Raw genomic sequence first — 16,590 nt, forward strand, 5'->3', positions numbered from 1 at the left:
CTGATTCAGTTTTTATTCCAGGCTCTATCACAAGGCAAATGATACCATTTCATTACTAAAGAAAAAACATTGAAATCTGACACAAACTTTTCTAAGTAAAAGCTTGGTAACAGTTGCAAAACTAATGCTGATAGCTGCAGTTGAACAACATACTGCAAACACCCTGTTGCATGTAGCGTTACCACAGTTGCCTTGAAAGAGTAACTTAGTTACTTTATTGATAACTAGACTTTAAAAGTGACTTAGCTACTCTACTAATTACTTAATTTTAAAAGTGCTAAAATTTTAAGACAATAAATCACACTTGATTTTTTTTTATATACATAGTTTGGCTGCTCCTGCAACTAATACACAGGTGTAACTTGTAAACCGGTATATTAAAATTAGAACTCGACAGAAGAAGAAAAAGAAGAAGAAAAAGAAAAAAAAGAAGAAGAGGAAGACAGACTCTGCTGTGTCCGAATCTGCACCCTACTCCCTGAGGGATCACGCCATTTTGTAGGGATGTCCGAATGTTCAGTGTGCGGGAATTTGGTTACTCAAAATTACCCACAATGCACGATGAAAAGTAGTGAAAATCGATGCACACTCAAACGGGTTGCATTGCGAGTATGAAAAAAACATGGCGCGAGAATCAAAGTGATGCATTAAATGTACACTATGGAAATAATTTATTAGTTTTAGTTGAAAATATGTGTAGGAGCCTACATTTGACTTTAAGTTAAGTAATATTTGGATAAAAGTGATTTACGTTCATTCTGATAAAAGGATATTATTTACATTATTTACAAGTTGAATTGTTTAATGTTCATCTGTATAGTGAATAGGTAATAGTTATATTGTTTGTGTTTAAAATGTGTAAATATAAGATGTGACATTCACATAGCTTTTATAGTAATATACAATTGTGTCACAGTTTGGTTATTTAGGACCTATTTGATTGCTTTTATGCGGAGGTACCTGTGTGGTACACGGCAGTAATGCGGTCAGGCAATATTTGGAGTAGAGCCACACACTTTTTTTTACCTCCTCCTCCGCTTCAACTTCTTTCGATATTTCATTTTTGTGTGTGTCATTTTTTAATTTTTGTACCATTGACTTAATGTCTAACTTAAGTGAACAAAAACCAAGACAAACGTATGGAGTTTTTTCTCCTCAACGAAGCCGTGGACACTGACAAAGAAATGAGTTTGGAGCCTCAAGCTAATGCTTTACTAATTACGAACCTACAATATGTACAACAAAGGAACAAATGTACAGTTTTCATTCACAATAAATAATCGGAGATTTAAGCGCCGGGGCGTCGTGACAGATACCGTGGCCACGTGATATGCGATGAGGAGAAAGTAGTGAGCTGGCTGTCCAAATCGCCAAACAGAATGATGGCACTGCATATTAGGCCACTATATAATGCAATAATAGTAAATGAGGGGTTAGGGGATACGGGTGGATAGTCGGACACAGCCAGAGACAACTAAGAAGAAAACGAAGAAGACCAAGAAGAAGAAGCTAGTAGTAGTAGTAGTAGTAGTAGTAAACACAATTTGGCTGTTTGTCTTCTCATTGGACGAGCACGGACTACTGACGTCACTTCCATGAAGCTGATGTAGTCGCTCTGCCACCCACTGGCTCAGTCTCGCTCAGGCCTCCTTTAGCGAGTTTGAGTTTAGTTGAGTTGAGCGTTTGCGAGCATCTTTATACAGTATCGATTTCCAGGTTAGTGATTTATTAGCATAGCATTCGGTTAGTTTATTTAGCGTAGCATGTGATAGTATAGAAATGATTTCGATCGTAATTTTCACTGCTGCTGTAATTCTTAGCCAGACCACACCCAACCTTCTCCCTCCTTGCAAGTCCAACGATCCTCCAGACAACGTCCCTTTTGAGCGCCGTTTTCAAATATTAGTGAGGGTGGAGCACGAGTCTGTTTGGGGGTGAGTTACACTTTAAGCAAATGCGCTGCCTTTTTTGACATACTGGTAGTGTTTATGAAGCTAGATAACATTTTGTCAACAGGACAGTGTGCAATATACCCTAATATTTTCTTCAGCTGACAAAAACTCTAAAGAGTGACTGGATTTCCAGCTTGAAAGCACGGATCTCTCTTCTTCCATTGTTATTATTGTCACGACTGTGCATATGTGAGTTGTTTACATGCTGAAATGACGCAAACATGATGTCACTGTCCCAGACATGAATGTCTATATTTTATTATTTGTTATTTATCAATTTTGTTCCAAGTACACTTGTGACTGAACACCATGATTGAAAAATATGATACCTATTCAAGTGTTGTGAGTCTGTACTATCACTTACAGGTGAAAAGTAAATCTCAGTGAGATTTATCTCACCTGATTCTTAACATCATTAATTGCTACGTTTCGTGATCTCCCCATTATATGTAGCCAAATACATCACTGGGTGATGACAACACGTTAGTCGTTACTCTTAGCGGCATCAGTGGTTATAGGAAGGCACAAACCACAATTGATGGTTAAAGCTGGACTTATACTGCACTGTGCTGAATTACTTTCTATTGATTTACGTGCAGCGGTAATTAGTGCAACTTTTAAACAAATACACAAGTTTTACCTGATTGTCAGCATTACCTGCAGGGCAATCTCCCTTGGAACAGGCCTGCGTCCAAAGGTGAAAAGCGAACGCAGAAATTTTGAATAGCACCTGGCAAAATGGCCCCAATACTTGGCTCCACAGTAAAACAATGGGCATTTGGAATTCCTATCAGAACAGACATCTCACTGGTCAGACTGCTGGCAGGCTGTTCTTCAGTCAACGCCCTTGATGACATGCTACCTGAACAGGTATTAAGGTACCATGTTAGCAGCATTGAGATGCACACCGACAGAGACCACTTGCACGGAAAAAGGATATCTGATACAAGAGAAGTTTGCTTTTGAAAAGTTAATGACGTCAATTACATTTGACACTGTTTTAAGGCCTTTTCACACTGCACTTGGGTTTTCTTAGTGCTTGCTGTGGGGTATCACGCACAGATGACAGTGTCCTACTAGCTTGCATTTAAAAGTGCTTGCTTAGCTGCCAACCAGAAAGTTGCGAGAAGGCTTTTTCTTTTGGTTGGTCTATTATTGTTTGCATTCTGATATCACTCTGGCAGCCTCTCCTATTGGATGAGTACCTTCTTCACCACAACCACATTCTCAAATTGAACATTTTTAAACATTGCTAAGTGCAGTGTGAATTACTCATTTAACACATTATTTATTATTGTATTTACTGATTGCAGTGGTGTGGAGTTAGATGAATACCTCTTTGAAAGTGTCAAGACTATTTGTGGCTGGTCGGTCGGTGTAAGTGTACAAACTGAAGAAATTTTTAACCAACATAAAGTTAAAATGTTAATTTATTACCTTCTTGGCTTTGGCTGACTGGGAAGCTACTTGAATCTATTAAGACTTCCCAGGAAAATTCCAGTTTCACGGTACCTTCATTAAGCATCTGCACTCTGCACACAAAACAAAGGCATGAAATTATTTTAAGTACAGTAATTTCTGGACTATAAGGTGCACCTGACTATAAGCCGTGCTAGCTAAATTTAGGGAATACTTGAGTTTGTTACACATGTAAGCCGCACCCGACTGTAAACCGCAGGTGTCTGAATGTTACCGCACCGGGTTCCTGCTACTTCTTTTTACATAATGAGGGCGTGAATTGTCTCGCTCTGGTTCTGTCTCTCCTACTGTATTTGGGCTCACTTGGTTTGTTTTGCTCTGCCTGACGCTCTTGCACTTCCTTTATAGTGCGCCCCCCTTGTGATCTAATTGATAAGCCGCACCTTTGTATTGGCTGCAGGGTCAAATGCAAGTGAAAAAAGTAGCGTCTTATCGTCCAGAAATTACTGTAATTCAAGTACACTGGCAATTAACAATATTACTGTAAAGGCTGATCCAGTCAAAAACAAAATGAATATGTGTTCTGTCGCTGTCATCAAGCATTTATCTTTATTACTTCAACTTGAAATGGCTGGGGTGGTAGCAGTACAACTTACTGGTGAGAGCTGCTTTGGTAAGCCAATGTGTCTTTGAATCGGATAGGTGCTGTGTTGCAGCTGAACTTCACAAAGTCACAAACTGCACTGATACGTAAATGCAAGTCCCAGTCTGAACCTTTGACCACAGAGCAGGCTGGCTCAGTATATTGTTTCTGTTGGCAAACAAACATGCAGTTTTTGTACATAGATGTATAGGTGTCCGCTCTCAAAAAGTGCAAAAGGATTATGCCTACCTTATTCTTTCCAGTTTGCTGTGGCTGTGTCCATGAAGCCTGCGGTGTCTTCTTTTGGTCATCCCAGTCAGCGACTTGATCTAATGGCTGCTGGAATGTCACCTGACATATCTTGCATGTAATTTGCTGCCTTGTTAGCGTCACTCGTGCTTTTGCGCAAAAGACGACTGTCACTTCCTTAGAACATCCTGCATGGAGGTGTCCAACCTTAAGCCATGAAATAAAATAAAAACACATACAGTATGGTATAGCTATAAGAGAATAGTGAAATGCAAATACAAGATATTCCAAAATTCATTAATCAAGGTTGCAATAATCATACTCTTGAAAATCAAGGTACAGTCATTAACTTGTATTATACAAGTAATTAATGCTATATATTTCTGGTACATGTAAATTGTTAACAAACAAGTCTACATATACACTAAGTTTGGTTTTAACCAGTTTTATGATAAATAATTAGCATAAACTGTACTGTAGGTGTAGGTCAGAATTTTTTTATTTGTGTGTGTGTGTGTGTGTGTGGCGGGGGTGGGGGGGGGGGGGGGGTCGGGGGTCGAAATTGTCTTTCTGCCACGACAAAATTGAAACAAATTAAGGCTTGAAATATTTCACTTTGTGTATAGCGAACTAATGTAACATGCAAGTGTCACTTTTTGAAATAAAATATTTAGATATAAATGTGCTTTTCCTCAATATTCAAATTTACTGACCAGCACTTGTATATAATACAAATCTAGTTTCAAGTTAATCACTTGGGCAAAGTCAGCTGGGATAGGCTCAAGCTCGCAATTTCTGAACCAGTTTCAGTTCTCAATGCACATAATAAAGTACAAAAAAAGCAACATTAAATTCATTATTTTAGACTTTCACAGGACACTTCACCATTGTGTTTACCTGTGGCGTAAAGGAGAGATTGGCGTCCTCAGGGGGCCACTCAAACCTCGCCACCTGGTTACTGCTGCTGTGATTGATCAAAGTGAAACTCTCTCTGACAGGACAAGCCACACTGCAGTAACCAAAACTAAGCAGGTCGGAATAATCTGCGGACGTAAAACGTTCTGTTAATTTGACATGGCAAAATCTTAATTATGACAAATTAATTAAAATGTTGTGCTGCTTCAGAATTGGTTTTATCGTCATTATTGTGAATACCAGACATCACGTGAAATTAAACAAGATTAATCTTTTGTTTTCTGCCATTCCTGAAAATATATCAAGGTGTTCTAAATTTCCATCTAAATGTTATGTAGTAGAGAGTCGAATCAATTATTGTAATAACTTCCCTGCACGGAGTTTGTTTGTCTTTGGCTTGACAGGATGTTCAGCCAATGTACTACACTGTCTGAAACACTAATCCAAAAGGTAAAAAGTAATGCATTGAGTTATTTGGGATGCACAGATTAACGTCAGCTAACAGTATTAGCCTCTGATAAAAAATGTGCATACTTGATTCTTACAAGTGAGGTTGTCGAAAAGTAATTCAAACTCAGTATAAAAAAGAGCTGTGGGACTCACAAACATACAAATCTATGCAACAAAGACTATACAATATCAAAACAGTTTGGCAATATTTTTTTTTTATGGGACACTGATAGTTGTTGCCCCTCATCCTCTTCACATGTAATATTTGCTTGCTGCAATACGTTTCACTCTTACCTTCTTCATCAAGGTTTGGATGCATTTCCCGCGGAGGTTTTCGAATGTTGTCAAGACTGACGAGTTGCTGGTAAGCTTCACCAGTTACTTGTACTATGGTGTTGCTGTAAAGGCTGTCCTTCACTTGCACTGAAATCTTGTCTTCCACCCTCACGGGTTTGTCAGCGGAGAAGGTGACTTCAAATTCAGCCGTCTCATTAACGTCAAGTTTCAGGCATGCTCTGTGGACTAATGGAGGCACTTTTGAGAAGTACAACTGAATGAAGACTGTGGCAAGCATTGTAAAGATGCCTTTGCTTGGTAAATAAAAGGATAAACAAGAAGTGAAAGTTGCCAATTTGATGCAGACTGTGACATTTTCCTTAATTAAATAGAGTGCACAGCACTAATTAGAACTTGACATTCAAAAGCAAATGATCATTTACAAAAGATGTGTTATTTTCTTTACCAGAGACAAGGTTGTCCTCAAAATGAGAAAAGTGGATTGCTCCGCAGTTGTTTTCAGGTGCAGCTCTGAGTGTTAACACACCGTGTTTGTCCGTCATGTCAACCTGGACCTTTTATAACACAAATATGAGGATTGTAAACAAAGTCTCCTTTGTCTCACAAATTATAGAAACGACCCGTTGCTTGACTACAGAAAATCCATATAGAATTTGTTGGAATACAGTATACTTTATTGGCAAGCAAAGAATGTGTATTCTCTCACCTGAGCTGGGACATTGCCATCATTTAACAGCACCAAGGGTAGGGTATTAGTACGTCCTACCAATGTCCGTCTGAACGGCAGGACTGGACTTGATTTGTTGGCCGGACGTATCACAGACACAACTGGCAGACAGCCTTCACCAACGATGTCAAACTCCAGGACCTTACTCTTTAGGTTTGTTGGTATTCTTTAACAAAGAGAGGGGATATAATCAGTCTGAAAGGATTAAAAACATCATACCATCCTCAAGCATACCTGCTGCTTTTATCAAATGTAGCTTCAAATACAGCATTGTAGAGATGCATTGTATGTGGCGTGAAGCTCAAAGAAGTGAATGCGTGGGATTGGCCGGGAACGAACACTGTTGGAGAAGACAATTCAAAGACATCCACATTGCCAGACATCTGCCAAAGACAAAAAAGAAAGCAATTCACATGCATGTTTCAATTAAAACATAATATTCCGTACAGTCGAAGGAACTTTACCTTAATGCCAACATATCTGATGCCCAAGTTGAGCGTGTACGGCACCTTGCTGTTGTTGGTGAGTTTTAAGCGAGCCTGAGAAGTTCGCCCCACGAGAACTTTGTTGAAAATGAACTTGTTCTCATCCAGGATAAAAACTTGTTCCGCATTGAAGAATTGTACTGATGATAGTTGAGTGGTACTTGGACACAAATGGTGCTCCTCAAAGATAGAGGTCATGTCCAACACAATGCCTGTATGACCCCCCCCAAAAAGTAGCAAAAGAGGGGGCAGATCGCACATCAATACGAGTATTCAAAGTTAAACGCCTCAATAGTCAAGACAAATGCAATTCAACAAGCTTCAGCATGGTTCAGATCACTAAACATCTAGAGGATTACTCTACACGCATCACTGAAGCCGAAGGTTAATTGACGGCAAAGAGGAACAATATAATGACAGCCTTAGAATCTGATCAACTCGACACATTTAAAAGGTAGTCCTTTGCACAGAAATGCACAGGAATATTTGTGAACCTTCAGCTTAGACTGTGGTGTGAAGCCACTTGAAAAAAAATGCCCCTATAGTTTAGCAGTCTACAATTTAAAAAAGATAATGAAGAACTTCAAAGCAGTTCCCACCTGGCCTGCAAATTTCAGCTATCAGTTTGTATGGTATGCCATCAGGATGGTCTGAGGGGTCACGGCCACTGATGTCGATGAGCAGATTCTGACTCCAGCTGCCAAGCTGTTCAGCTATGCACTCAACTGTCACTGCCTGCCGGGTCCTAGGCTGCATTGTTCCCGTGCAAGGGAACACCGCAAACACCCCAGTGCTGAGTCGATTCTGTATTGCGGAAAATTGAAATAATCAGTGGAAAATGGAAAATCCAATTATGTAATCATGAGTTGTTTTTTTCTTTGCAGGGGACAGGACAGAGTGGCTCTGCCTTCCCGCCTGCCCTGATTGCACGTCGCTGCTCTCACCTGCGAGACATTGGAATCTTTCTGGAAGGACTCACTCCTCATTTTGGTCCCGGGTGTAAAAGACTTCTCCGAAGTGCTCTCTCGGCCTTTCTTACCACTGTGACCAACACAAAATGATAGTACAATTTACTGTTATACAGAATTTCCTCTGAAAAGTGGAAATACACGTATGCACATTGGGCACAAAGCTTTCGATGTGATGCTTCCTTACCCCGGTTTTGGTCGTGGGCAAATGCCGATGCCCACACAGGAGATGATGTATTGGGTCTCAAATATTCCATTGTTCTCTAGTATGAAGTTCTGACTTTTCTTGGAGCCATAAACGAGAGGACCAAAATTGATGTCACACGAAGGTGAAATTGTGTACCTGTATCAGATTAAAAAAAATTAAAAAATGCTGTAATCATTGCATCACCAAATTTTCTATACTGCAACATATAAGACACAATGTTTTATCAATGTTTGCATTTCTTGCATCATAGATAATCACAAAGTTATTTCAAATAAATTGAGCATGAGAAAAATAAAAAATTTATACAAAAAATAAATGACATTTGAATTAAACCTGGAAAAGACGGACTGGACTGTAACATTGATGGGTAAAATGGCTACAATATGTCCTCCATCCCCAATGCTGGGTTCAATCACCTGCAGAAGACAAATACAATTAATTATACCACCACTTGTATGTATACATTTGAACAACATCCAGAAGTTTAAATGTACAATATTTTGTGTCATCGTGACTTTGTCTGCTTTCTGCAGACCCGAAACAATTCTATCCACTCTTTGCCAGTATGTCCACTGCATAACTATGGACAACAAAGGACCTGATGTATGTTAACATAATTGCATCCACTGCCACACCCATATCTCCACACTTGGATTATCACACCATAATCTGGTTGTTGCTAACATCACAATGTTCTTGTGCTTGCTTTATGGTTATATACTCCGGTTATGTATTTCTGGACTAAAGTCTTAGAAAAACTTTCCGCTATTTTGGATTGTAGGATACCTTTATCTCCAAAATTGTGTTTGCTAGGTGACCTAACAACAACTGACTGACCACATAAACAATTTCAATCTACACTTGTAGCCCTTACTATTGCAAAAAAAAACAATCCTTGTTAACTGGAAAAATAAACAAACTCTGAATATCGACCAATGGTCTAACCTCCTCATAAATCACATTTTAATGGAAAAAATATCTGCCTCAAATAAAAACCAAATATCAAAATTTATAGAAACATGGTCTACGTATATAGAATTTTTTAACCTAATTCTGGTTACTTAATTCTGTCTGTTAGCGAGAGCCACTACATCGTGATAACTTACATTGATGTTTCTGCATTTGGCAATTTATTATTATATTATATTATTAGTATGGGATTTTTTTTAATGGGCTTTAGGTGAACTGAACTGAATATACACACGCTCGCACGCACGCACGCACGCACGCACACACACACACACACGCACATACACATACTCACCCACATACAAAAAAAAGTATATATATATATATATATATGTGTGTATATGTATATATATATGTATATATATTAAAAAAAAAAAACATTTATTAATTTTTTTTAATTTATTTGTTTGTTTTTTTTTAAAAAAAGGAGAGCAATGATGATGTCAAATCGAATGAACAATACTGAGCTCTCCTGGAAAAGAAAAAAAAAAAAAAACATCACAATGTTCCTTCAGTTCAAAGGCTTGCTGACAAGGATCAGTACGAGAAGCCAGCAAACAGCTGCAGGGCTGACTGGAATATGCTCTGTGATTCACGCGGGGATAACAGTGACGACCTCACGGCCTGTATTATTCAATACATTATTTTCTGTGAGGATGTCAAGACTTCATCCAGCACTGTTTGCTGTTTCCCCCACAACAAGCCCCGGATCATCAGTGATCTGAAGTTCCACCTCAATCAAAAGAAAAAGGGCCTTCAGATCTGGTGATAGGGAGGCATTAAATGGTAAACTTAAGGTGAGATAGAGGACGGTGGGTGGTGGGTGGTGTCTGGTCGGTGCTGGATTTCACTTTCCTTTCTTTTCTTTGGTCCTTCCTCGGGTCTCCTGACGGCCTTACGGCTCTGGCTGAGTTCTGAAGTGTTCGGTTTAGGTAAACGGTATGGGATTTTTTAATAGGTTTTAGGTGAACTAATGAATACGCACTCACACACACGCGCACATGCACATGCAAAATAAAAAAAATAAATAAAAAAAATAAAAAAAATTAACAATTAAAAATTACAAAAATTACAAAAATTTAAAAAAGACTTCATCCAGCACTGTCTGCTGTTTCCCCCACAACAAGCCCCGGATCATCAGTGACCTGAAGTTCCACCTCAATCAAAAGAAAAAGGGCCTTCAGATCTGGTGATAGGGAGGCAAATGGTAAACTTAAGGTGAGATAGAGGACGGCAAGGTACTCTTATCGTTGGAAAATGGATGTCAAACGCCAGCCGAATGACAGGTGAGTTCACCACTCATATTTGCAGATATATATAATAAAAAATATACTTTTCTATTGACAAAATATCGAATATCAAACCCTGACACTTAAGTATCAAATCCAACTGAATCGTGAATTTGTGTTTTGTTGCACCCCAAACATATCAATTTATATATAAAATCTCAAATTGTTTACGGTGTATGTCAACATACCTGACAGGAGATGACAGGCTTGTCTGTGACTGAGACTTCCTTCTTGGGTTTACAGACAATCTGAATCGACGTGTACTTTTTACGAGGAATTAAGGTACCACCTGCAGGGGTCATCGTGAAGGCCGATATTAGGTTGGGGTTTTTGTCCCCAACTAAAATCCTTGTTAAAACAAAAACAAACAAAAAAATCACAGAAAGGGTGGAATTATTAAAACACTTATTCTCTTCATGTAGAAGTCAGAACTGTATTACAGTATTACTTTGTATAAGGGCACAATATAAATAACCGGTTGTCTAAACTCACTTGTATACAAATTCATATTTTCCTTGGTTTTTCAGTTTGATGGTACGTTCTACCTCTTCAAAGACTTTTATTGTTCCAAAGTCCAGGCAGGCATCTGCCACAGAATGCAACAGTGTTCGACATATTAATAAAAGGGCTATATATATATATATATATATATATATATATATATATATATATATATATATATATAGTACTCCACATGTGTTCATTCATAGTTTTTGATGAGGTGTGTTCAAACTTTTGGCCTGAAACTCATCAGATTTGTACCTGGCGTGATGTCCATGGCTATATCAAAGGCTTCTGCAGAGACCTGTATTTTGTCCGTGTATAAGACGCCCAAAATATTTTCTGCATCGGAAACCTGAAAAAATATTGATAATAATATTAATAATGCATATACAGATCAAAACTGAACCTGCCCTGATAAGTATTAATCAGTTCCTACAATGTCATGTATACAATACATGCATAAGCTTACCTCAAGGCGTAGTTGTTTTTTAATATTTAATGGCTTTTTGGCCAAAAAGTGCATTGTCAAGAGAAGGGATGAGTTAGGTAAAATGACACTGTGGTCTTGAGATACACTAAACTCATCACCAAGTTCCTCCAATCCGTGAAGCCTCCAAGATATTGGCAGAAGAGTCCTGTTGTGGAGCTTCACACTCCGACTCTCCTGTCTTTTGCGCAGAAGACATGCAGTGTAATGTCAATATTATGCTATAGAAAAAGGCTCTGACACATGGGAAGCAGGGCTGATGAATACTCATTGTTGGAAAAACAACTCTACCTGTGAAGTAGAACTCTGTTGAAATGCATACGTTTGCTTTCTAGCTCCAGTTCTGGTCTCACTCCCAAACAAGAGAGGGCGATGGTGAAAACCTCTGGATTGTCTTTGACACAGCACACAATATTGTCCTTGATTTCTCCTGGAGTTGTTGGATAAGCCCAGACTGTCAACTCCTGACAAGGTGAATAATAATTCAGTATAATGTCATACAAGTAATCTCTATAAATAAAGGAGAGTTTTACATATTACTTTGTGTACATTTGATGTATTCATTTAGTACCACACAAAATAGTATTGAATGTCTGGAGTCATTTTCAGATTTGGGTTATGTCCGTGAAGACTAATTTAATACTATTTAGAGTTCTAGGCAGCTTGAAAACCAGAAAACTGTTGAGGGGTGAGAAACTGAAAGAAGATGGACAACCAACCAGAGCCATTGTACAAACACTGGACATAGACGATAAAAGCATGACCATGAAATAAAGAAACCAGTGGTGCACTAAACTACAGATCCACAAGTAATAATATAATAATGCATCAGATTTATATAGCGCTTTTCTAGACACTCAAAGACGCTTTACAATGGAATGGATACATTATTCTTGCACTCACACATTCACACCGTGGTGGCGGTAAACTACTTAAGTAGCCACAGCTGCCCTAGTGTGGCTGCCAGTGTGTGCCTACGACCCCTCCGACCGCCACTAAACATTATCACCTTCCATACACCAGTGTGAGTAGCGCTGGAGGATGTGTGTGGAGTGCCTTGCCCAAGGACACAACACATGACTCGGGGAGAGCGGGAATCAAACTGCCAACCTTCTGGTTACTGAGCGACCGTCTCTACACCCTGAGCCACGGCCGGCAAGTAAAATAGCAAATGGTGACAAAATATTCTCCTGTAGCTTGTTGGGTAAGACCAGAAAGTCTGGCAATGTGGTATAACAGCAGTCTGGTGTTAAATACAGCTAACTTGATGAGGCAATTTGAAGTGACAGTCAACATGTTACCTGTTCCTGGTCAGGTTGTAGAGTCATGTTGGGAGGATCTAGCATATACGTGATGGCCTGTGTGTCAATTTGGAAATGGAACTGGATCTCAGCCTCGAGTCCGGAATCATTTTTGATCACTATTCTCTCTGTGTTTTCTGGATACCGATTATCCTTGTACCTGCACAGATAGACAAGAGCCTAGTAATGTGCAACAGGAAAAAAAAAAACAAACAACATAGAGCCAGCCTCATTGCTCTTCTCACCTGTCTCTGGTCTTGCTACAGAGTAATGCTCCAAATTCATAGAATCCTGGATTGACCACATATGTCCTCTTAAGCCCTTGGGTCACTTTTGGCACATCTCGACAATAAGGAAAAAGAACCCTGTGGAAGAACATAGAGGCTCAATCTGTAAAGTACTGCAGCCATTTCTGCTCTAAATTCCAACAAGGAGTTTAGAAACAATTGCAACATCTTGCAATGAAAAACAAAAATCACATCATTATACAGTGCAATAACTGACTAACTTGTAGTCTTGGCAGAAGGAGGGATAAGTGCAAACCCCTTTGCAGAGGAGGTGGTAGACTTTGTGTGTCCCAAGTAGCTCAAAGTTGAAGGTCTGTTCAAATTTCCCAGTTAAGCCAGAGTAAAACCATATCTTCAACACCACTTGTCCACTAGCTGGTACAACCCAGCGAAATGTTGTGAGGCTGCACACAAAGACACAAACACATTGGGCCTGATTTACTAAAATGCCAAGTAGGCTTGTTTGCTCTAGCAGATTGTTTGTGCTAAAACACAATGTAGTTATGTGCAAAATGAAGTTGGAAAACATCAAATTGAAAGTGTTTGGTGAATAGGGAAACAAACATACAACTGAGTTATTTGTGTGCCTCAGAATGGAAATATGTCACAAAATCAGGCAACAGAGATGAACGAAACAGCTCTGTCTTTATCTAGCTTTAGATTGAAAGATTTTTATTTTAATATTTAATCTTCATTATTTAATGTTTGTCTTATTCTCGGTGACTCATCTAATTGGTGGGCACCGCCCTACTGCCTTTTATTGACCTGCCCTCCAATGGGCATGACTCCTTCTTGTGACCGAAATCAATGTCAGCCATTAGATCTTTTGGAAGCTCCAAATTTGCATGGCAATATTTAACACAATATTTTGTTGGTTGGTCAGTTAACAGAAAAGTTCTCCCTGCCACCTTTCATTTTTTCCTGTGCTACGCTGGCACAGCTTTGCATGCTGCTTTGCGCCTGCCTTACAGACACACAATTTAATAATACAAAATCCGCCATGCAATTCGTCTCCGATTCGATAAATCGCAATGCCTGTGCTAAATAAATATATTTTCATATAACCCCTCCACAACATGCAAAATTAACTGTGCTGCTATTTAGCATATTTAGTTGATGCAATCCCGGTTATGCCCAGTTAGGAGATCCTCTTGCACATCTGTTTGTGTGTGTGCAATTGAGTTTGCACCCGTTTTAGAAAGGTCAGACCTTTACTAAATCAAGGCCATAGACACTGACAAAAACAAATGTAGCTTGAGCCTCATCAGCTTCATTCTGAATCACCTTAATAATCAACAATATACAAATAAATAACAAAATAATATTTAGTTATTTCTACAACAAGTTAACATCCACAGTAAAATGCATTATTATCATGAACAACATTTGAAAGATAATATACAACAGAAAAACTTCTGTATGCACACATTAAGAAAACGGCAAATGGAGCCGTTAACTAAAAGCCTGCACAAAATTGAGCTTTTAGAAGAGATTTTAAAGAATACAATGACAGCTGGAAAGTACTATAAAGTTTTTTTTGTTTGTTTGCTTTACCTCTGGTTGCGTTTCTGCTCCACACTTGCATTGTGGGGGTCTTGTTCAGCGATATCAGGTCCAAGTGCAGAAGTTACGTTTTGCTCCAAACCTTTGGCTTTTGGAAGGGCAGCAGGCCGTTTGACACTCTTCTGACTGTCTCTGCCCTTCTTATCTTTTTCTTTCATCAGCTTTGCACTTGCTCTGCGGCCTTTTGGTGCCTATAGGACACAAACCATACAACACCACATAAATGTCATTTCAATTATTTACTGATACTTTATTAACATCACAAAATTGGTGGTACACTTTCTTTTTTTTCTTTTTTTTTTTTCTACAGGAGAGCTCAGTATTGTTCATTCGATTTGACATCATCATTGCTCTCCTTTTTTTTTTTTTTTTTTAAAAATCCAACAAATCAATTAAAAAAAAATTAATATATATATATATATTTTTTTTTAAACACATATACATATACACATATACACACATATATATATATATATATATATATATATATATGCCCTTTTTTTTTTGTATGTGGGTGAGTATGTGTATGTGCGTGTGTGTGTGTGCGTGCGTGCGTGCGAGCGTGTGTGTATTCATCAGTTCACCTAAAGCCCATTAAAAAAAAATCCCATACTAATAATATAATATAATAATAAATTGCCAAATGCAGAAACATCAATGTAAGTTATCACGATGTAGTGGCTCTCGCTAACAGACAGAATTAAGTAACCGGAACTAGGTTAAAAAATTCTATATACGTAGACCATGGTACACTTTCTAATGAAATAAGAAACTTGAAACTTGAAAAATGAATGGTGGTATAATCACTCTTAGCGTCTTCAAATTCAAATTTAAAACAATTTTTATGTGTGTATATCATACATGGCATCACCAACAAAAACGGTGATTGCGCATCTGGAGAGTTTACCTTTATTGATTGCACATCTTCATCATCTTCCTCTTTTCTCTCATCTCGTTCATCTCCTGCAGAACGACTCAGAAAGGTGAAACAATTACAGTTCAGTTGTCTCTTAGCTCGCTCCCTATTTTTGGGTAGATGAATCACAGAGAACGTAATAGGTGGAGGGATGTAAAGTGTGCCCATTCCCAAACCCAGCTCATCGAGTACCTATGAAAGTTGAACAGGGAAACCCAAAGTTAAGTACAGGAACTACTGTACGCTGGCATGATGATAAATGCATGAAACAAAATTTGCTTTGTTGGCTCCACCTCATGTAGTGTAGGCAGGTCATTTTTTTTGAGCAATTCAAATACATCTGGATAGCTTTTGCCAGTGAGTTTCAGAACAATGTGAGGGATGATTGGTTTCTCTGCTGCCTTTTCTGCTTTGGCTGGCTCCGTCTGACTGCTTGGAGAAGGCATCTTACTACTTGTTTTCTTGCTCTTTCTTGCTGCAGGTGCCTGTAAAAAAGGACCACGGAATTATGAAAATAAATATTGTAGGAATACTAAAAGTTTTTGGATAATATAATTTGTCAAATACAGGTATCAGTTCAAGTGTGTACAAAAAAAGTTAGTTTAATTACATTTAAAACACAAGAGAAGATGGCAAGACTAGTACTTGTTTCTCTGCTGGGGCCTCCTCTGGGGCTGGCACAGGCTCCTGACCCGGAAGTGGGACCCGCAACAAGCCATTCTCACGGTCCCAATGTTGGAGAATATGTTCCACCTGGATTTGGATCTTTTCATATGCACTGAACATACTGTGCAGCTTATCTACTGGTGGCTACACAAGATGACACAGATAACAGAAATTAACTCGCAGTACTGTGTGCTTTGAAAGTCATTTGAAAGTCCATGCATGCATCTTCTATATCGTGTACCCTCACGAGGGTCATGAGTGTGCTGGAGCCTATCCCAGCTGATCTTGGCCAAGA

The 16,590-nt window shown here is 38.8% G+C and overlaps 1 protein-coding gene across 4 annotated transcripts in view; it reads right to left on the minus strand.

The window, feature by feature from the left end:
* hydin (HYDIN axonemal central pair apparatus protein) overlaps nucleotides 1–16,590 on the minus strand; it is a 71,426-nt gene that overhangs the window by 12,907 nt on the left and 41,929 nt on the right. For 3 of the 4 annotated variants that reach the window (XM_077568447.1, XM_077568450.1, XM_077568451.1), the window contains 25 exons: nucleotides 16,275–16,439; nucleotides 15,923–16,114; nucleotides 15,621–15,821; nucleotides 14,705–14,904; nucleotides 13,372–13,554; nucleotides 13,109–13,228; nucleotides 12,864–13,023; nucleotides 11,854–12,026; nucleotides 11,545–11,743; nucleotides 11,334–11,427; nucleotides 11,064–11,157; nucleotides 10,760–10,919; nucleotides 8,647–8,729; nucleotides 8,293–8,448; nucleotides 8,082–8,178; nucleotides 7,737–7,941; nucleotides 7,117–7,349; nucleotides 6,887–7,035; nucleotides 6,632–6,818; nucleotides 6,371–6,479; nucleotides 5,923–6,150; nucleotides 5,161–5,306; nucleotides 4,028–4,470; nucleotides 3,390–3,484; nucleotides 2,610–2,814 (listed from right to left, as the gene is read on the minus strand). In XM_077568447.1, the coding sequence (XP_077424573.1) occupies nucleotides 2,610–2,814; nucleotides 3,390–3,484; nucleotides 4,028–4,470; nucleotides 5,161–5,306; nucleotides 5,923–6,150; nucleotides 6,371–6,479; nucleotides 6,632–6,818; nucleotides 6,887–7,035; nucleotides 7,117–7,349; nucleotides 7,737–7,941; nucleotides 8,082–8,178; nucleotides 8,293–8,448; nucleotides 8,647–8,729; nucleotides 10,760–10,919; nucleotides 11,064–11,157; nucleotides 11,334–11,427; nucleotides 11,545–11,743; nucleotides 11,854–12,026; nucleotides 12,864–13,023; nucleotides 13,109–13,228; nucleotides 13,372–13,554; nucleotides 14,705–14,904; nucleotides 15,621–15,821; nucleotides 15,923–16,114; nucleotides 16,275–16,439 (4,277 nt within the window). The remainder of the gene's footprint in view (nucleotides 1–2,609; nucleotides 2,815–3,389; nucleotides 3,485–4,027; nucleotides 4,471–5,160; nucleotides 5,307–5,922; nucleotides 6,151–6,370; nucleotides 6,480–6,631; nucleotides 6,819–6,886; nucleotides 7,036–7,116; nucleotides 7,350–7,736; nucleotides 7,942–8,081; nucleotides 8,179–8,292; nucleotides 8,449–8,646; nucleotides 8,730–10,759; nucleotides 10,920–11,063; nucleotides 11,158–11,333; nucleotides 11,428–11,544; nucleotides 11,744–11,853; nucleotides 12,027–12,863; nucleotides 13,024–13,108; nucleotides 13,229–13,371; nucleotides 13,555–14,704; nucleotides 14,905–15,620; nucleotides 15,822–15,922; nucleotides 16,115–16,274; nucleotides 16,440–16,590) is intronic. The other variant, XM_077568448.1, reaches the window with a different exon arrangement.

The sequence above is a fragment of the Vanacampus margaritifer genome, chromosome 6, assembly GCF_051991255.1.
Source record: "Vanacampus margaritifer isolate UIUO_Vmar chromosome 6, RoL_Vmar_1.0, whole genome shotgun sequence".
In the NCBI taxonomy this organism is placed as follows: domain Eukaryota; kingdom Metazoa; phylum Chordata; class Actinopteri; order Syngnathiformes; family Syngnathidae; genus Vanacampus; species Vanacampus margaritifer.